This window comes from Lithobates pipiens, unplaced genomic scaffold (assembly GCF_037356315.1).
Source record: "Lithobates pipiens isolate NorthernLeopardFrog02 unplaced genomic scaffold, aLitPip1_a1.2 Scaffold_16, whole genome shotgun sequence".
In the NCBI taxonomy this organism is placed as follows: domain Eukaryota; kingdom Metazoa; phylum Chordata; class Amphibia; order Anura; family Ranidae; genus Lithobates; species Lithobates pipiens.
Genome location: NW_027507748.1, coordinates 374868617 through 374890415, shown reverse-complemented (window position 1 = coordinate 374890415; position 21799 = coordinate 374868617). Strand labels below are relative to the sequence as shown.

Here is a 21799-nt window from a genome sequence, read left to right as displayed (position 1 = left end):
TCAATTTATGCAGCTCTATATAATTGAGAAATATTATATATCACTTGTTCACTTTCAAAAGCAAGTTGACCAGTATACTCTCCCTATTCAGGTATATTTCTGAGAGAAGTGTCTGTGCAAATCTATAACAATGATTCACGGTACTTAGAAAAAAATAGGTACTGAATTTTGCTTTATTTTGGCATCCTGCTCATTGACCTTCTCCCTGTGTACAATGTGAATCACTGTTGATGTAGTCGCTAATGCACACAATATAATACATTATGTTTCCAGTATAAAGCCCAGCTGTATTGACCAGCTAAGTTTACAGCACATGACATGCCTTTTAAGAGCAGAGGTGAAAAATCAGTATGCTTGGGTAGACACAAAATGCCTTGTAAAGGGAAAACCTAAATAAAGAAAATACGACTTGCAGCGCCGCGACCTGCTGCGACCTCAGCGGCGACTTGCAAAACGACTTCTGTATAGAAGTCAATGCAAGTCGCCCGAAGTCGCCGCAAAAGTAGTACAGGAACCTTTTTTCTAAGTCGGAGCGACTTGAGTCGCTCCTATTAGAACGGTTCCGTAGTACAGAATGGGGCACGACTTGTCAGGCGGCGAAGTCGCCTGGACAAGTCGCCCCTGTGGGACCGAGCCTTAGTGAAATCTTTGCCTTCCAGCAAAATAGCATGCTGCTGGTCTTGTTTTGGGTATAGTACAGCAATTAGTGGCAGGAATTGTACAGTAGACTGTAGTATGGAATGGTCTTGTAATTGTACAGAAGACATTGCAATTAAGTAGTGCTTTAAAATTCAGACGTTAATATTATGTACCTTCAAAGGAGAGTAATGCCAAAACTAAAAGTTTTTATTAGGGCTGGTTCACACTACAGAAATGCAGTCTGGATTTGCTTCTGCATGCGTGTTTTTTGCTGCATTCCAGTGCTCTTGATGTGTTTTAATGCATTCCAGTGCATTTTTCCCCTCTTGTTTTTTTTCTGCAAAGTTTCCTGGGTTTTCTTTTTTTAGGCTAACGCATTTCGGTATGTTTTTGATGCATTTTTCGCGTTCCAGTGCAAGTCTTTACAGAAAAGATGCAGCACATTCTACTTTTGTTGACTGTACTGCAAGGGTGTGAAATTTGCCATTGAGCTAAAGATTTGAGGTGCCAAAAACAATGCTAAGATGCAGCATGCATAGAGGTAAACATTTGTTGAGTATTGTGTGTTTTTATATATTTGGCTAAATTCACCATTTCAGTTCTGAAATTGGAAAGTAAATTTGGGGGATGTTAGGAACATGTCTCAGGTGCTCTATTCTTAGTCTCAAATGTAAAATTTATAGATATTGAGATCTAGAGATAGATATCTATATCGCACTTAATTTAATGCAGTACTAAATACACACACACACATTTTTTACTTTTTTTTACTTTTATCTTTTTTACCAAAGAGGTAAAATGGTCTAACAACCTAACATACCTGCTAAATGTTTATTTAGTACTGCATTACATTAAGTGTGAATATGAACTGTGACCAAAAATCTTTGCAGTACTATACAGTGTTTAGACAGGTAGCAATGTGCTAATATGAATCAAGCACCGTGGAGTTATAGCTGTTTAATGTGCACAGACCTGACGCTTAGTTAAAACCCCTAAACATTACATATTTTCTGAAAGCAGAGGCCCTGGAAAAACATCACACAATATTAGCACAGCGGTTTATCATATGAATATTTTCAGTAAAAATACACTAAAGTAAATTTTAGTGTGCACAAATCCAATAGGTTAGCAATTTTTTTGTAAAACACAAATAAAGTTGCATTGAGTAAATCAATACCCGACATGTCCAGTCTTAAAATAGCGAGCGACCATGAAATTGCAACAAATTGATACCCAAAATCATCCATAGGCAAATAGGGAGTGTGTTCCAGTGACTGTGGAAGTGATTGGATGGCTTAAGGCTGGATTCACACCTTTGCATTTTTAGCGCTTTTTGCATTCAGCAGATTTGCACTACAGAACATGTTCCATAAGAAAACATGTTGAATGGACTGCAGTGCAAATTTGCAAAAGGCAAAAAGCACTAAACATGCATAGGTGTGAATCCAGCCTTACAGCGGTCAATCACTTTCAGGAGAAAGATGGCAGTTGGCTTGTAAAGTGCACACACATTCCCAGCCATTGCAGCTGGTCGGGAGTGCGTGTAAGAGCTGCCTCTGCCACCAATGGAAGCCTTACATGATTGTCAGCAAAAGGGTTGAACCCACAGTCAGATTTTCCAACAATTTTAGCCTGCAAACCAAAATGGATCTCCTCACTAAGTGAAGACACGTTTTAGTTGGAAGGTTTTTAGTTAAAGGTCTTTGAAATCCAGTAGATATTTCCCTTCTGACACGAAGAGTCCTTAAAGCCTTAAGCAGCCCATAGATTTTTTTTTTATTTAACCAGCAGGTTGAATAAAAAAGAAAAAAAGTCACTGGGTCTCATGTTTGTTTTTCCCCTTTTTTGAGTTTTTTTTACAGTTCTCTTTTTGCAGGGGGGTCTTTGGAGAGATAGAGGTCTAATCAGACCCCTATATCTTTTTTTAAACAGAGAAAGTCCTTTTCTCTGTAGCATTTTACTTGAATGAAATAAGGAATCTGTATAATGATTCCATTCATTAAAAATAAAAAAAAAGACAGTCTGATGCATAGTAACCGCAAGAGTTTCTATGTATCAGCTGTCAGTGGATATAGGAGCAAACGTTGCCTACATTCACTCTACTACAGGGGGGGAGCTTGGTAAATAGATGTTTACCAAGCGCCCCCCAACTTCCCCCCTCACCCCCCGCCACGCTCTCCCCAGCTGGACAGATCACAGAGATCAGTGCAGGCAGAAGATGCAGGTGGGAAGGAAGGATGCTGTTCGGAGCAGTCATAGATTGAGGTAGTGAGGGCATTATGTCGGGCAATCTTATGGGGGGAGGGAGGAATTACACATCTGGATCTCCCCCAAGCAGCACCGGATGCCGGGAGTGGAAGAGGAAGGATGCCGGCTTATAATGGTAGCTGCGGGGAGCAGGTTTTGGGGGGGGGGGGGGGGGGCGTTAGGAGAAGGGGATAGGAGAGGCGAGTGGGGGGGTGGGGGTGGATGGGCATTTTTAGGTGGAAGTTAAGAGGCGGGGTTGGAGAGGCAGGGGAAGCGGCGGCATGGATGGGTGGGTTGGTCACATTAGGGGTTAATATCTTTGATCAGCGGGTTGTAATCCGCTGATCAAAGTCACAGAATTGTTCAGCAGAGTCTGCTGAACAATTCTGCTATAAGTTTATGGTCATTGAAGTGACCTTGAGCTTATAGCAGAGGGAGAAATGAGGTCTGTACGGCCTTGACCACCTGCAGGCACTTCTGTAGGTCCGTCACTGTCAATGCTAACCCCTACGTAGGCAGAAGGATAGCATGCTAGCTACTTGTTTAACTGAATAATTATTGAAACAGAAGCTTATGGAAGTCCTTAGCAAAGATTTCCTTAAAAGATTCAATGGAGATTTCATTATAGCACTTACAGGAGCCTTGCATGTCCTGGGGATTGATGGAGGCTTCAGCAGGATTAAAGGCCCCAGTGCGAAGAACATAGTCTGTACTTAGTGCCATAGTATTAACCCAGTGAGCATGACCTTGAAGAGTGCGGCAAAGAACTCCCTGCAAGAAATTTAAGAATGTAAAAAAAAAATTTATTTAAAAAGTGGTATTTCCAGGTAATAAAAGGAACAAAACAACAACACACTCAAAAGGCAAGCACTGTATCATACTTGTAAGTACCTTTCCCCTAATCCCTGTGGTGTACCTGGAAAAACTTCTGAGTCCAGGCTCAACCTCCTCCCTATCATTCAATTAGCCAAGCGCAATATCCAAATTACCAATAAAGGCTCTTGCATGTATACATAGCATGGTTTTGGAACAAAGGGGTTCTCTGGTTAATAAAGTATAACTAAAAACATAAAAAAAAAAAAAGTAATTTGGGAATCAGCCCCCCATTCACACCGATGCAACTTGTCAAGCAATTTGACAAATCATATCGCATGACAAGTCGCACCCTACTGTCGGCAAGGGAACTTTTCAAATCGGTGCAACGCCGACTTTGTGGTGCTGCATCAGTTTGAAAAAGTAGCTCCTGTAATACTTTTGGTGATTTCAGGTGCGACTTGCATAGACATCTGTGCATGAAGTCGCACTGACATGCAGCTTTTAAAATCATGCAATTTTAAGTAAAGTAACACGATTTCAAAGACGCATTCAGTGTCTTATTGCCATCAGTGTACCAATAAAAATATTTCTCTTTACTTTCTGTTCTGTAGACAAATTGAGAAGAAATTCCTTCAGTGCTCTCCACTGGAAGGTTTGCTCTGAGTTTTGTCTTGCAAAGAATACGTTATAACATGTTACAACAGATGACCCTTGTTCTGCCTCCAGCAGGATATAAAAGTGATTGTAAAGTCTCGATTTCTTTTCTATATAAATAACAAACATGTCATACTTACCTGCTCCGCTGTAGTGGATTTGCAATGAGCAGCCCCGATCCTCCTCTTCTCGGGTTCCTCCCTTCTATTGAGCGTCCCAACAGCAAGTTGCTTGCTATGGAGGCACCCAAGTCGAGCTGCAACTCCGTGTTCATTCAGACAGAGCTGCGGTTCAGCCCCACCCCTTCTCTCCATTGGCTGACTTTGACAACAGCTGGAGCCAATGGCGCCACTGCTATATCTCAGCCAATCAGGAGGAAGAGTCCCAGATGGCTGAGACACTCTTGGGCATCACTGGACAGAGATGGGGCTAAGGTAAGTATTCTAAAAGCATAGAATGGAAAAAGATAAAAAACCTCAACTTTACAACAACTTTAAAGCGGTTGCATAGTCTTTTTTATAACTTTTACCTACAGGTAAGCCTATAATAAGGCTTACCTGTAGTTAAAAAAAAAAAAAAAAACTCCTAAACCTGTATGGTTTAGGAGATATTCCCCTCGCAATGTGCCACGGACTGCAGAGGTGCATCGACAGGGGATGCTCGGCTGAAAGTCCGGCAGACGCCGGACCCTGCCCGAAAGAAATCTGTCACGCGCAAGCACAGGAGTGACGATATTGCGGCTCCGGCCACTCACAGCGCCGGAGCCGCGATACCTGGAAGACACGCCGAGGGAGCTGACATGTTCAGATGAGATGTCGGGGCCTCGTTCTATGGTATTTCATAATGAGCTAGTATGCGGTGCATACTAGCTCATTATGACTTTTCCCTTGCAGGTCTGAAAAAAAAAAAAAAAAAGTCAGCGAGTTTACTACAGCTTTAAGTTGTTTTGCCCGCAATGTCAGATTTGACCACAAGATGGAGCCAAATTTATTAATAAAATCAGGGTGGGTCTAGCTGCATATCAAGCTACACACAGAGAAAAGAGTAGCAGGAAGAAGACAGCCCTATTATATGAATAGTAAAATAGAGCTAAAAGATAAGTATGGTTGATTAGTGCCTGACTGGGCAAAGTCATTATCAGAAGTCAAACAATTTCAAGGAACATCAACCTGATCAGTACAGGACCGGGAAAACGGAACATCAAAGAGCAGTGATCTATGTCCATAATCCAAAACAGTTTTAAAAAATTGTATTCTCATTCCTTGCAATCAAATTATGAAGCAAAAAAATAGCATTAAGCTGTCTGACTGCGAAAAAAAATAGTCACAGGTTATCACAAATTGTAATGTGCTGATATTACAGGCATTAAACGCCAATATCCAGATTACATCCACACCCAATATGATAGCAATGCCACTCCAAGCGTGTTGGTGCCTCCCCCCTACACACACACACACACACACACACACACCTTCAGGTGTAGGCCCTGCAATCATGTAGAAAATAGAAGAAAACAGCTGAATGGCCGCACTCCAAATAACACCTTTTATTCGTGGCAAAACAGTGTAGAAAATCCCAAATCTCTTACATCACAATGATGAAAAGTAGACAGGTTTCACATCAATATAGATGCTTAATCAGGATTGATGTGAGACACTTTAGCCTGTCTGTACCTTTTCATCATCATCATGTAAGATTTTGTATTTTCTACACTGTTTTACTTGTTAAACATGTTATACTTACGGGCCCTGTGCAGTAGATTAGCACAGAGCAGCCCCGATCCTCCTCTTCTTGGGTCCCTCTTCTGTGATCCTGGCCCCTCCCTCCTGTCGAGTGCACCCACAGCAAGCAGCTTGCTACGGGGGCATCCGAGCCGAGTCACAGCTCCCTGTATCCATTCAGACACAGAGCCCGGTCCCACCCCTCCCCCGATTGGCTAGCCAATTTAGAGCCACTGCTGTGTCACAGCCAATCAGAAAGGAGAATCTCGGTCAACTGAGACACTCGTGGACTTCGCTGGACAGAGAGGGACCTCAGGTAAGCATTAGGGGGGCTGCTGCACATAGGCTTTTTATCTTAATGCATAGAATGGGTGCATAGAATGCATTAAGATAAAAAATCTTCTGTCTTTACAACCCCTTTAACCTATCCAAAATGAAAAAAAAAATGATATATCAAAAACAACTTAAAAGTTTTGGCTTTAGAGTTCTTTTAATAGATAACAGCAGCCACCACAAGCCACATGTATTTGGCTGTATTGTTTGTCTGTTGGCTTTATTTAAAGCAGCAGGTCCCTTTTATTAGACCATTATAACCTCTACCTACTTTAAAACAGCACTTATACACTTATTTTCTCCTTATTTGACAAACAGCTACTAGAAAGTTCTTCAGCTAAATACATTCTAAAATTTCTTTATAACATCTGTATCCATTTTGTGGCTGCTTTAAATGGGGATTGAGTCATCCCTATTCTCTATATATTTTTTTCTACCCCCCCCCCCCCAAAAATGAATATGACTTCAAGCATAAGTAAATAAATCCTTACTACAGAATTATAGCTCATATTAAAAAATAAATATACAAACAGTTTTCCCTCTTTGTACTTCTAATGCCAAATAAACTACTCATCTGTAATTGTGCTGAAACATCTATTAATTGAATATCAAACTGCCTTTGTAGTATTGCCAAAAACATACATCGCTTGCTCTCCAGACTTTTATCGTTCGGTCCTGGGAAGAGGAATAAAGCAGGCCATCTCCTCCCCATTTCACAGCAGTCACCGATTGTGTGTGGCTGGTAAGTATCTTCTGGCACTGACCCAAGACAGTATCCCAGATGCGCACGCTACAATCTTTGGATGCACTGGCAAGGTATCTGCACTCTGAGTTCCTACAAAGGATAGGACCAAATACATTACAAACTACTGTGGTGGCTATTAATAACAGAAAGAAAAAAAAAACAACAGTATTGAACATATACTTTTTTTAGAAGTTAAATGAAAAACAAAAAAGGACATTTTAACTACTGCACTATTAGAAAGACACAGCAAACTGCTCTGGATCATACATCTCCTCACCTAGGTGTGCAGTCAGCACACTGGGAAGTCTGTTCTGATAAGAAGTCACTGTTATTACAGCATCTTACAGATCACAAGCAATTTAGACTTAGTAAAAAGCAAAAAAATAGTCCTATCTACTTACCATCTAATTGATACCTTTAGTAGCTAACACTATTACAACAATAAAAACTGTCAAAAGTTCCGGCCTGGTTCACACCTATGTGTTTTTTTGCAGAAATATACTACATTCCATCTAACACGGTTTCCTATGGGACACGTTCACATCTATGCTTTTTCAGCTGCCGTTTTTGGAAAGGGTCAAGGACTTCAAATGCAGAACAGTGCATTTTTGGTCCAATAGACTTTAATGGAGACGATGCAGAAAAGCATGTATTATTGCATGACACATTTTATGTTTTTTACTCTGCTCTACAACAAAGTGCCAAAAAAACTAAAATATTAAAATACGTGCAAAACGCAGAGCAAAATTTGATAAAAAGCAAACTGCATAGGTGTGAACAGGGCTTGACAAATTTACTTTGAAACTTGGAGCCAAATGAAAAAGTTAGGAGACAGTTTTTTTCTTTGGTAGGACTCTGACGAGCCCACTCGAGGAAACAGTCAGATTCAACATCTGCAGTCATATACTGTCCTTGTGGAGAAGGCTGCACATATAGGCGGACGGTGGACATGGGCAGGTGGTGGCACGCCTGCCCATAATAAGTATCGGACAATTCCCGTAGAGGGCTGTACACCCCCGTCATTCATGGGGCAAACGTGCTAAAAGAGGAAAACCTTTAAGAGGATTTTTTTTTATATATGCACAAGGCACATTGCATTTTACTAGCGAATGATACAGTATATTGTTTTTTTTATTTGCATGTGAATTAAGCAATATTGTGTTGTGTTTTTTGCACATGATGGGGCCAACATTAAATTGACTGTATCCACTTCCTTGCTTCAAAAGGAAACATTTACTAATTAATTAAGCAATAGAGTCAGGAGGACTACTAGGCTCAGCAAGCCTGTTATGGGAAAATATAGAATGTGATGAAGTAGGGAAAAAATAAAATCTAAAAAACGCAGATTTATAAATTTTGCATCCAGTTGATAAAAAAACAAAAACAAACACTTTGCTGTGTAGTGTGTGTCCAGGATGAACACCAGCATTTCTATGAACGGCTCCTGGCTCAGCCTCTCCTCTAGATAGAAGAGCAGGGTGCTCTGGTGCCAGGAACAGTTCATGGAGGTTCCTAAACCAGGCCGCCACCACCTCCCGCACTACCCTGGGGGAGGGCGGCAGCACTGGTGGGGAGGACAGGCAGCTTGATTTCACTCTGCTGGCTGCTCGCTCCTCCTACTGTGTCAGAGGCTGCTGCGCTGCACTCTTCCTGCTCCATCCCCGCTATCACATTACCAGTCGGTGCCTTGTGTCCCGGGCCACCTCCACCCTACCCTGTAGCAGAGGCAGTTGTCACTAACTAAAGCCCAGACGCCAGGGCACAATTTCTAGTCGCATTGCTGACCTGGTGACTGGGATTTGTTGAGCCCTGGGTGTGAACCAGTGCTACACAGTGATCCTGTGATAGGAGACAGCACACTGCTCATTGCACTGGCAATAAAATGAGGAAGAGTGGGATAATCAACAACTACAGCCTCCTGCAGGCCAGGGCACAGATAGCTATACAAGCTTTTTGCCTAGGCTTTTGCAAGGAGATGGGGTTGATTTTATTACCTCTTAGGGCCCCATGTACTTGCATGTGGCATTTTCTTCAGTAGGTGAATTTAGCCTTTAAATGTAGCAGTGTTTGAAAGATTCACCAGAAGTTGCCTAAAAAGGTACAGGGTAAGCTCATACAAAATATTTTTTTTTTTTTTTTTTTTAGTTTTGTTTGGTTCAAGGAAAACCATACAAATCTTATGTTTGGCTGACGACCCCATTAAAACCTGCCATCATTGACTGGATGGTCATCTTTTCCACACACTATAAATAGCAGATCACTACATAGTTCAGTAAAGTTCTTCAAAATGAAAATTAGAGGGTGTATAGCTTACAAGTGAAGAGGTTCCCAGCTCAGCCATGTAATCCATTTTGTGTGTCCGATCAGTGTTTTACCAATCTGCTTTCCTGTGTTTGGGTCCCATATAAAAATCTGAAAGTGTACAATAGGTAGTTAAGTAGTCAAATGTTGATGCAATGAATACAAATTCAAGATGGCAATTTAGGTCGGGTTCACACTAGCTGCAGCTCACAGCCGGGGGTCCTGTGCGTCCCTGTTCTCCGTTTCCGGGGTAAATCAAGACCGAATTTGGCAGAATTTGGACCTGAAACAGAGCCAAAGACGCACAGAACCCTTTTCCTGTGCGAATTGCGGCTGCCCTGGAGATGTGTGAACTGGCTCCATTGAGAGTGGGTTACAGTCTCCTGTTATGTGAATTAGATGCGGAGAAACCCACATCTAATTTGCATAAAAGTGTGAACCTGGCCTTAAATTTTGACAAATTTAACTATGTTACAAAAAAATCTGATAAATGGTATAAAATTGTTAATATGAGCTTTATGCTGTCACAAAAGCTGGCTGATAATATGCAAGTTAAAGTGGCTGTAAAGCCTTCCAAATACCCAGTGATGTGACTAGCTTTAAGTGATACACAGATATAAAACAAATCATCCTACATAAGTTATACCAGTTTATCTACAGCCTTCAAAGTCCATAATTTGGACTTGTTTGAGCTTTCATAAAGCGGGGGCAGGGAACTGAAGTTACTCTGCAGATCTAAGTGAGAGCCAACTGAAGGGAAGGGACACACGCTCCTTCACACAGCACACAGGAAACAGAGCTGAGGCCGTCAATGGATTTCCCTCCCCCGTCACCATTTTTCTCCTGTCGTCAGGAAAATTTGTTAGAAATGATTCTTGCTGATAGAAGAGGAATAAAGCAGCGGACAGAAATGACACCTAATGCTCTTAACTGAGACAAGTACACACTATAGAGAGGAATATGCTTTGTTCATATTTCATGTCTGAGGTTTACAACCACTTGAATTACATTGCAAATAGGAGTAGAAAAAGTAATTATTTAAAACATAGAAAGCCTCTATAAAGCCCAGCAATTTTACTGGGAAGACAGACACAAGTATCAGGGAAGTTAGTAGCGTATAGATCTCTCTATCTGTATAAAAATCACCCATAGCTTTAGCCGACAATATCACTGTAGGAGGGGAAAAAAAAGAAAAGAAAAGAAAAGGAAAAAAAAAAAAAAAAAAGGGATAACTGGACCTGGCAAAACTCAATAGGAATAACTCACCTGACTATTCTTACAGCCCGATGCAAGTTTTTTTCCATCTGGTGACCAAGCAATACTGAGCACCCAATGTGTATGCCCTAGGGTACAGAAATATACAAAATGACAAACATGCATCAATGTGTAAAAGGTAAAAAAAAATAAAACAAACCCTTTTCTCCTCTACAATACTTCTCTCTCAGCTTAATGAAAATGTCTCACTTTTTATGTCTATTTTCCAGCCCACCCTTTCATTCATTCTTGCCTACGCATGAATGAGGTTTTACATTCCTGGCGCCTCAGGATATACGAATGTCCCAAATCCCAGACGGTATAAGCTTCTGTTTATAGAAGATGGGGAAGAATGGGTCTGGCGACACAGTGGCAACTGCCTGAACACAGCAAAAACACCCACCTCCCAATGTCATAATGGAGGAAGATGGTAGCACAGGACACAAGCGGCGAAAGAAGGACATTGTATGGCCGGGTGGGTAAGTGTCTGAATTAATGATAACCTGGCATCAGACAAGCAGAAATTTTAAAAATAAAATAAATATGGGGTGAAGTTCCTCTTTTAGTAGAGCTGTAGTACAAATAATAGAAAGTATTCTTAAGTAAATGCAGCTTAAAAAAAATCCTGACTGACCTCAGTAACTGCCGGTTCTCCAGCTTCCCTCTGTCAGCCTTTTAATCACCATTGTAAAACACAGATCAGGAGTACAAGAAGCAAGGACAGCAAAGTGCTGAGACCTGATTTAAAAGGGACTTCACTGCTTCTACTGTGAACTTTGAAGAACCGCGTCACAGCGGCTGTAATTGCAGGTCATCAAAACCCTATTTTAAAGCATACTGCTTGTTAAGAATAAGTAAACATTTTAATATCTATAGCCCAGCCAGAGTTGTACTTTAACCACTTCCCACCCCGCCCATTATATGACGTCCACAGGAGGGATCTCCCATCCTGGGCGGGCATCATATGACTTCCTGGCGTTCCCCCTTGTCTGGGGGGCATGCACCGCATCACTCGGGAGCCGATGCCTGTTCCCGGCGGCCTCGATGTCCGACAGGCACCTGTGATTGCCCGTTAACTGAGCAGGACCGTGTAAGCACACAGATCCACGTCCTGTCAGGTGAGAGGAGACCGATCATGTGTTCCCAATATAGAGAAACACTGATCGGTCTCCTCCCTTTGTGAGTCCTCTCCCCCTACAGTTAAAAATCACTCCCTAGGTAACACAATTAACTCCTTGATCACTCCCTAGTCTTAACCCCTTCCCTGCCAGTGACATTTATACAGTAATCAATGCATCTGTATAGCACTGATCGCTGTATAAATGTGAATGGTCCCAAAATGGCGTCAATGTTTTTTTTTTTTTTTGTTTTTTTTAACCAAAGATATGTAGAAGAATACATATCAGCCTCAACTGAGGGAAAAAAATTGTTAAAAAATAAATTGGGATATTTATTATAGCAAAAAAATTTTTTTTTTTTAACTAGTCAGGCTCGGGGACCAGCATGCTACAGGGTTGCTATGACTACGCTTTTTGGATGCATGGACTTTTTTCTAAAAGGTAAAAGCACATGCGCACAAAATGCATAGTCATAATATTGAGAAGGATGGGAGATCAAGGCTTATGGGGAAGCTGGAAGGTCCCCAGAGCAAGGAGGAGCTGACGGCATCCACGGATGGAAAGAACCCGGCAGTGGGGGTGGCTCCACGTGTCAGAGTACCGGGCCAGTCATGACCCTATAGCTTACGGGTCATGCTGGTCCCCGAGCCTGACTATCCACCACAGCCTCCACCAGCGTTGCACGATATCTACGCCCGCTGACCCTGCTCCGGTCCCCTCTTCCCAGCCATCACACTTGGACCAGGGCATCCCCACCTACATCTAGGAGCAGCCACACGCCTGCTTGGGCTCAGATGGAGAGAGCATCGCAACATCCATTCATGGACTGCGGCTCCGCTCCATTCCCCCACAGCCGACTGGCCCGGTACTCTGACACGTGGAGCCACCCCCACTGCTGGGTTCTTTCCATCCGTGGATGCCGTCAGCTCCTCCTTGCTCTGGGGACCTTCCAGCGTCACCATAAGCCTTGATCTCCCATCCTTCTCAATATTATAAGTGCTTTGACATTTGGATTACTGTTCCCACATGATCCTTATCGAATAAACCATTCATATTATTGCATAACTGCTAGTTCCTTCATTTTCACCTATTGAGCACTGGTATCATTTGTTGTACAATACAAGGATGTGAATGAGAGAGGGGACTTTCATTTACCACTGTGTATATGCCCACACATGTGACTATATAGACATAGGTGGGCTGCACAGATAAGACAAAAGGAGGAAATGAACGGATACTGGAGCATGCTCTGTAGATGTGCCAAGGATTGGTCTGCACAATCTCAGGCTGATGCAGGAACACAGACAAGACTACAGACCATTTGCAGAACCTAATTCCATTCATAAAATAGCAGGGACAGAACAAAGTAGAAGCATGGTACCAACAGTGTTTAATATTTTTTTGGAGAGCTGTATCTTTCTTTCTGCCTAAAATTCCTGGAGCTCTACTTTAACTCTCCAGCATCCACCATAAAGCTATATATCAGTTTTGGGTAGACTGGCCCTTTAAAAGTGAACATTAATTGTTTAAACTAAAAAAAGTGTTAAAATAGTACAAGTACATCTTAGCCACAAAGATGGAAAAACAGAAACAGTCTGTCTACTAACCTTTGGAAGTAAAGTGTGGTGTCTCTGTGCTGAGGTCCCAGAAGCGTACTGTGGTATCTCCTGATCCACTGGCCAAGTACCTGCATAAAAACATAATAAAATGTCAGCTCCACTTTAAACGTCACCATTTTTCATTGAATAAAGGGTGTTAAGGGTAGTTTTCAGGTGGAGCCATGCTTGTATACCAAGCCCTCTTGTAGGAGTCAAGAGACCTCCAATCTCTCTGCCAAACCTGTTAGCCCTTTGAAAGCCTCACTATGAGACCATTTGACTTTCATATAGTTCAGCCAGACATTGTCAGCAAAGGCGGAAAGTCATTGGTTTGTCCACCTGTACAATATGGTGGCATGTAAAAGTTTGAACACTTGATGCTTTGAAAACCCTTTAACCAAAACAAATTTTTCTATGACATCTTAGCTGTTAGCTGTGCAAACGTGCTTACTTTCCAGTTGGGCTGAATGCGACTGAGATCACAGCTTCAGAATGCCCCTCCAAAGAACTAGTGCAACGTGTTACTGCACGGACCTTGAACACAGCTTGTGGCTGATAAATTATATCCAAAACCTTTTCAGTTTCCACAGTCTGCTTCTCCAAGGTTTTTTCCAAAGATGTCACAATCTCCACATCATGGACAAAAAAGGCAAGTGGCACAGTTTCCTCCTGAAACACAACGCAATTAGAAAACAATATTTCATAGCTGAATATAACAAATACAAAATGGAAAAAAAGAAAAAAAAAAAGTGTACCAACACCAGTCTCGGCATAGGAGACACATAGCAGTACTTCGCCAGTGGGGGAACCGTAAAACCAGAACAAAGGGAGGGTAGCTGTGGAAAGCAATCAGTGTTGTAGCTTTCATTTTCTTACCATAAAAGAACAAGTTGGAAATCTGGTAAAATCTAATGGACAACACTGCTACTTTACATTTTTCCAGTTTTAGAGAATAACAGGACATTCAGTTGGAAGGAAATACAGTTGTGCTCATAAGTTTACATACCCTAGCAGAATTTATGGATTTCTTGCCCATTTTTCAGAGAATATGAATAACACAAACATATTTCACTCATGGTTAGTGTTTGGCTGAAGCCATTTATTATAATTCAACGTTTTCTCTTTTTACTATCCAAGGAATTGAGAATGCCAATCAGCAGTGTTCAAACTCTAATCAAGAAGTGGAAAATGAAGGGTTCTGTTGAAACCACACCATGGTCAGGTAGACCAACTAAAATTTCAGGATCAACTGCCAGGAAAATTGTTTCGGATGCAAAGAAAAACCCACAAATTACTTCGGGGGAAATACAGGACTCTCTGAAAACATGCGGTGTGGCTGTTTCAAGATGCACAATAAGGAGGCACTTGAAGAAAGATGCTGCATGCTCGAGTCGCCAGAAGAAAGCCATTACTACGTAAATGGCACAAAGTATCCCGCTTACAATATGCCAAACAGCACAGAGACAAGCCTCAAACCTTCTGCCACAAAGTCATTTGGAGTAATGAGACTGAAATAGGGCTACAACTAATGATTATTTTCATAATCGATTTGTTGGCCGATTATTTTTTCGATCACGTGATTAATCGGTTAATAACCTTTAAAAAAAAAAAAAGTGCAGTGTATAATTTAGTTAATATGTAAAGTTTAAAAAAAAAAAAAGAAGCAATTTATTCTTAAACATCTCTATGCAGTAGTAAATATAAATAACCAACTATATGGATAGGGAGCAAAATATCTAATCCACTGAGAATAACAGACAGAAGAGATATACTGTATATATACAGATATCAAAACGTGCAGGCTTTTTGCCAAGAGGAATTGGCAGCTTTATCATCCGAGAAGAGAAAGAGCCTCATCCACAAATACCACAAAAGACTTCAAGCTGTCATTGATATTAAAGGGGGCAATACACGGTATTAAGAACTGGGGTATGTAAACTTTTGATCAGGGTCATTTGGGTAGTTTATTGTTATGATTTAAAAAGTGTAAACACAGTTGACTGATAATAAATGGCTTCAGCAAAACATTAACCATGAGTGAAAGAAAAGTTTTTGTTTTATCATTCACAATCTCTGAAAAATGGCCAAAAAAAATCATAAATTCTGCCAGGGTATGTAAAATTATGAGCACAACTGTATGTGTTCAGCCCAACTCCAGGCAAAAATTTTTGTTAAAGCGAAGCGCCACCCAAAAGGGGAATCTCAACTCGTTTTTGACAGATACCCGCTCCCACTTGCCACAGTAAAGTCCCCCAGAAGTTCAGGACCCCCCTCCTCCTTTCCCCACTACCGGGCCATTTACAAATCACAGCACGCTTCACGCATGCATAGTAGGAAACTGTGAAGCCGCAAGGCTTTACTGCTGGTTTCCCTAACAAGGAATGGCGGTGGCAGCTGCACCCTAGAGCCGATAGAAAAATCGGCTGGGGTGTTGACATCGCAGGATCCCAAGACAGGTAAGTGTCCTTATATTAAAAGTCAGCAGCTACAGTATTTGTAGCTGCTAACTTAATTTTTTGCTATAAGTTTGAGAGAATATGCAAGGGACATTTCGTCTCATTTCTGTTTAAGGCTCAGTTTACACTGCCACGATTCGGGGGTCCAACTTGCGGGACCCGCAAGTCCAGACGTGTGAAATCCCAGGTTAGTCAATGAGAGTCGCCTTAATTAGCACTACTGAAGTCGCTCTGACTTTAGAAAAGGTTCCAGTACTAAAAGGTAACTTCTATCCGACTGGCGCCTCAAAGTAGTACTCAAGTCACCAGGAAGTATCACCGCAGTTCGCGGCAGTGTGCACCAAGCCTAAGTGACTTTCAGCGAGAAAAAGAGAGGTGAGGAAATATGTTCAAATGTTATATCTACAGTAAAAGCTGAAGTTAGGTTTTCAGTGGGACTGCCTACCCTATAGGACAAAGGCCAAAAAGGAGAAATTTAGGTGGACGACCAATGCAGGCATTTTCAGTAATTATACCATGAAGATGAATACAACTGAGAGTTTGTATCATTTTGGGCTCCATGTCTTGTAACACACCTCCTGCTACCCAAAAAGACCACATTTAGGTGCCGCTCAGGTAGAGAGGTAAAGTCCAACTAGACTGAAGGGAAAAAAAAAAAAAAAAAAAAAAAAAAACAGTTGTTCCAGAGCGGCTTCTTGCTTACCACTGGGCTGCCTTCAAGGTGAATGTGTATGGACTTTTTATAAGCCACTCATGAATCTTTTATTAAATATCCCAAAAGCTTCTAAGCGCCAATCTGGCCATGTGTAAAGTCCAACTAGACTACTGTGAGTGGCAGGCAGGGACAAGGAGCTTGTCATAGCTCCAAACTGCAGCAATGTCAATGGAAAAGATCCATAAGCTGCTCATCATAAAGCAGACCCATGTGCATGAAGTGAGATAAATGGGAGCCTCAGCCCAGACTCTAGCCAGGGGGTGTGGCCTGGCTGGAGTACACGCTGAGGCTGCCCTTCATCTCACATCATGCACATGGGCCTAACAGGATGGGTCTAACAGTCAGCTGTCACATACTGTATATGCCTTGATGTGTAGTTCTAGGGTGTATTCCATTGGACCCCCTAGAACAGTGACCAATCTGTCATTGACAGCTTACTGTCATATACTGATAATCAGGAGTTGGTAGGATATCAGCACTGTGCAGCCAATCACAAAACAGAAAGATTAGGAGCCCCTTTTACTGGCCTCGGGGTTTCAGAACTAATTTAAAGCGCTGGTTTCGACTAGCATAACGGAGTTAACTTGTGTTATAGTTCTTTCATCACACATTTGCATTGTTCAATCTGCCCAGCTCCTACAACTTTTAAAACCAATATTTGTTGAACCTTCAAACAATCAAACAAAATAATGCAACTGCTTAATTCAGCAATAACACAAAAGACAAAACACACAGAATATAATTAGAACTTTATAGATGTATATTTAATAACTGGCAAATAGGTGACCGTACCTCCTGTATAAGAGCATTGCAGACCAGCTGCAGTTTGTCAGGTGTTATATCCACGGGTACATCAAAGGAAGATCCGAGCACTTCTCCACTTTCATTTTTAAACTGAATTAAAATTCTTCCCACGTCTTCATTCATAGCTGCAAAACTAATGGGGGAAAAAAACAATGAACAACATTCCATGTGATAGCATTGGACGTGACAAGTCATCTTTATGGAAAGATCTGGGGTCTAACAGACCCTAGATATCTCATCTGCCCTCCAAAGCAGCCGACCAAACCAAAAATCGGTTCGAACAGCTGTTTTACTAGCTGGTAAGGCTAGTAGACTAACAAACTGCAACAAAAAGTAACAAGATCTTCATTGCTTCCAGTTTTGTACACCAAAGAGATGACTGGAGAATGGATGTTCTTCCCCCTTTTCAATGGTAAGCAAGCCTGACCGCCCATGGCGGTCCTAGGCTCCCCTGTGGAATGAAGGAGCCCAGGATAAGGGTCTCCCTGCGCCCCTGAAATAGTGATTAGGTGGCTGTATAGCTGTTCGGATCACTTTTACAAACATTTTTTTTAAAACAGCATCACTAAACAATATCAGGATAATGGCTGCAGCTCCTGGTATCACTGCTTTTTCCACCCAGGATGTATATGTACATATGGCTGACAGGAAGCAGTTAAAGACAAAGTTATATATGTTTTTTTTTTACATCAGCATAAGGGATGGTACTTACATTTAATGAGAAATGTCCCTTGTGCTGCTGCTGGCTGTAATGGTTGCAATTTTCTATCTCTGCCTCCCCACACCAGTAATCTTCTGTGCTGTGGAGGCTAATAGAGCTGCTGGACCTGTCATATGCACTTGTCAAGAATAACCACTATGTTTTCCTATTCTGTCCACCAATATTCATGAAAGATGTACTATAGTTTTTTATATATGAAAAATAATCTATGAATGGAGAATGCAGACCTTTCATCCATCCAACCGTACTACCACATTGGTAAGGCGGTGTGGTGGGGAGAAATTCAGATTTCAACCAGGACAGCCAGCACAAGGGACGCTTCTCATTGAAAGTTAGTACCCTCCCTTGTGCTTATTTTTTTATTTTAACTTTAACTAAACTTCAGCTTAAAGAGGAAGAAAACCTCCCCATATATTTCGTACCTATAGGTAAGCCTTATTCTAGGCTTACCTATAGAGTGTAAATATCTCCTAAACGGGTGCCGTTAAGGGGATATTTACTGTATACTACGCCAATGATATCACCGGCACATGTGCTTTGAAGGAACAGCCGCTTGTGCCATGCCCAGTCACAGAGCCGGAGTCTGCAGTCCCAGAAGGAAGATGGACGAATATAGATGTGGCCTTCAGCGGGGATATTGCGTGCTTCGTTTGCAGGCAAGTGTCAAATAATGTGCTAGTTTGTGATGCATACTAGCACATTATGCCTTTACTTTGCAGGGAAGAAAAAAAATAAATAAAAAGGTCTGATCTCGGTTTTAGAATCACACCAATATTATCACAATACATGTCTTCAGTTGCAACCTTTGGATTATCTGGTTCTGTCTAACCAGATAACTGAGCCTCATTCACACTGGCACTTACACCTGCAGTTCATGGACGGGCTCTTCCCAATTTGACAACCGTGCAGGTAAGGTGGTAATTAAACTCACTTGGTGCCTTATCTGCATTAAATTAGCATCAGAACGTGTGTAATCCATAGATATTTGAGTTTAAAAGGATGAGGTGGCAACCCTAACCCACACTGCCACTCAAATTAGGATGAGAGTTTGTGTCTTTGGCATTGCTGTGTCCTCATAGACATGAATAGTCTGTCTGCATGCAGCACCTGGCAGCCCATTTAGGACTACAAGTGTAGTAGCCATGTGACCAAAGCCTTGAACTGCATGTTTACCGCTTGTCAACCAGCTGCTGTCATACTGCAGTAGTTTGGCTGGCTTCCTGGGAATCGCCGTAGGTGTACGTCGACTCGTGAATTCAATATTGTGGGCGCACGCTCCCCCTGGCCAGTAAGGGAGCCAATTAGTGGGTCCAGCGGACTTGATGTCCGCTGTCCACCCGCGATTGTTTCCCCGCAGTGACAGAACAGGGATCTGCCTGCATAAACAAGGCAAATCTCCGTTCTGACAGGGCAGATCATACAGATCCTGTCTTTCTGCTAAGCAGGAAGATGGATCTGTGTTTCCCCAGTCCCCCATACAGTTAGAAAACACCTGCAGGGAACACATTTAACCCCTTCCCTGCCAGTATCATTAGTACAATAACAGTGCATATTTTTATAGCCGATTACTGCAATAATGTCACTGGTTCCCCTCCCTCCAAAAAAAAAAAAGTGTTAAAAATGTCAGTTAAGTGTCCGATCTGTCCGCCGCAATATCACAGATTGCTAGTAAAAAAATAAAAATGCCATAAATCTATCCCCTATTTTGTAGACGCTATATCTTTTACTCAAACCAATCAATATACACTTTTCATGATTTTTTTTATAACCAAAAACATGTAGCAGAATACACTTCGGCCTAAACTGATGAATACATTTGTTTTTAAAAAAATTTTGGCAATGTTTTATAGCAGAAAATTTAGTTTTTTTTTTAATTGTCGCTCTTTTTTTGTTTCTGGCGCAAAAAATAAAAACCGAATAGGTGCTCAAATACCACCAAAAGAAAGCTCTATTGGTGGGGAAATTTTTTTGGGTACATTGCACGACCACACAATCGTCAGTTAAAGCGGCACAGTACCAAATCGCAAAAAAACAGAACAAAATATTGTTTTCCCTGCAGTGAGCAAATCAGCATGCCCGATCACTGGCAGGCCCATGGCTATACATATAGTAACACTATAGTGACCAAGTGCAGAATCATTGCAGGTGTGCAGCAGAACATTGCAAGAAGAGGTTCAAGCTGAAAAGTGATGCCATAGTGGGGTGGTTACTAATAAACTAAAATGATAGTGGATCAGATCTGCGCTTTGTATAACAGTAGAGAACGAGCTGTCATTGCTAAGCAAGGTTCACCCTTCATGACACTGTCACAGCCTTGGTAACTACAAGTACATAGCTGGACTACAAGTGATATGAATACCTGAACAGAGTGGATAGCTTTGATTAGCGATCGCTCAAAAATCCTCCCCGCAAACTTCTATGGAAGCAGCACACACGTGTAGACCGGAAACATGCAGCCGACGACGTCATCCATCAGCGTGACAAATCCCACCATAGAGATTCTTCAAGCCGATCGTCGCTAGAGGTAAGAACAACGCCACCCACTGGACAAGTACCTGCATAGATTTTGTGCACACAGCCAGTTAGGTGAACTCAGGATTTCCACTGTCTGATATTAGCTCTGTGGAAGCAGCAAAAAAACAAAAACCCTCAGTTTTCTGAAGAATTTCAGGTTTAAATGAAACTTTACCCATAACAACTTCATTTAAAATATTATTCTTTAGCAAGGAACATACAATTCTCATTAGAAATTATGCCATTGTGCTGTAATTATGTGTGCTGTAAATTACCTCCAGCATTGCTCCTGCTTCTTCTTGCCAGAGTCTGCCATTTTGCTGAAGCCCAGTGCCCCTGAGCAGCAATAAATCATAAAGCGGAACTCGGACCCCTTTCACACTGAGGCAGTTTTCAGGCATTTTATCGTTAGAAATAGTGCCTGCAAAGGGCCTGAAAAATGCCTCCCATGCCGCCCGAATGTGAGAGCCCAAGTGCTTTCACACTGGGGCGGTGCGCTTGCGGGACCCTAGGAAAATTCCTTTAAGCAGCATCTTTGGGGCGGTTTGGTTGTATACACCGCTCGCAAAACGCCCTGCCCATTGAAATGAATTGACCTGAAAAGTGCTTTGGAAGCGCCGCAACATGGGCACTTTTAACCTCTTCTTTGGCAGCTAGCGGGGGTTAAAATTGCCCTGCTAGCAGCCGAAAAGCGCTGCTTAAACAGCGGCAAAAGGCCACTAATACGAGCAACGCTTTAGCGCTAATGCAGCCGCGGTGCAGTGTGAAAGGGGTCTAAACCCGTCAACTTAATGGTTTTAAAAAACAGTTATATTCCTGGAATGCAGGGATTACTAACGGTCACATTGCTTGTGTCCTCAACCAACTGTAAAACCATCAAATGGCTGATGTCATAACTGATCACATGTGCTGCACTATGGCCGTTGCAGATCAAACAGAAACAACTCTCTTAGCTATAAAGGATAGGAAGGTTTAGTTCCGCTTCAAAGTGGTTATAAACCTTTACAAACCACTTTGACCCACAGGTAAGCCTAGATTAAGGCTTACCTGTAGGTCCAAGAAATATCTCCCAAACCTATATGGTTTAGGAGATATTTGCCCGAAAACAGGCACTGCTGTCTATGGCGCATGCGCCGTAGACAGCGGCGCGCAGGCGCACTGAG

General features: G+C 42.0%; 1 protein-coding gene across 1 annotated transcript in view; it reads right to left on the bottom strand.

Annotated features, from left to right (window-relative positions):
* Positions 1-20603, bottom strand: part of NLE1 (notchless homolog 1) — a 28101-nt gene extending 7498 nt beyond the window's left edge. The window contains exons 1-8 of the mRNA XM_077482143.1: positions 20482-20603; positions 17390-17534; positions 13878-14095; positions 13436-13515; positions 10723-10799; positions 9470-9567; positions 7053-7245; positions 3522-3657 (exon numbers count right to left, since the gene is read on the bottom strand). Coding sequence (XP_077338269.1) covers positions 3522-3657; positions 7053-7245; positions 9470-9567; positions 10723-10799; positions 13436-13515; positions 13878-14095; positions 17390-17524 — 937 coding nt within the window. The 5' untranslated portion in view covers positions 17525-17534; positions 20482-20603. The remainder of the gene's footprint in view (positions 1-3521; positions 3658-7052; positions 7246-9469; positions 9568-10722; positions 10800-13435; positions 13516-13877; positions 14096-17389; positions 17535-20481) is intronic.
* Positions 20604-21799: the final 1196 nt, after the last annotated feature.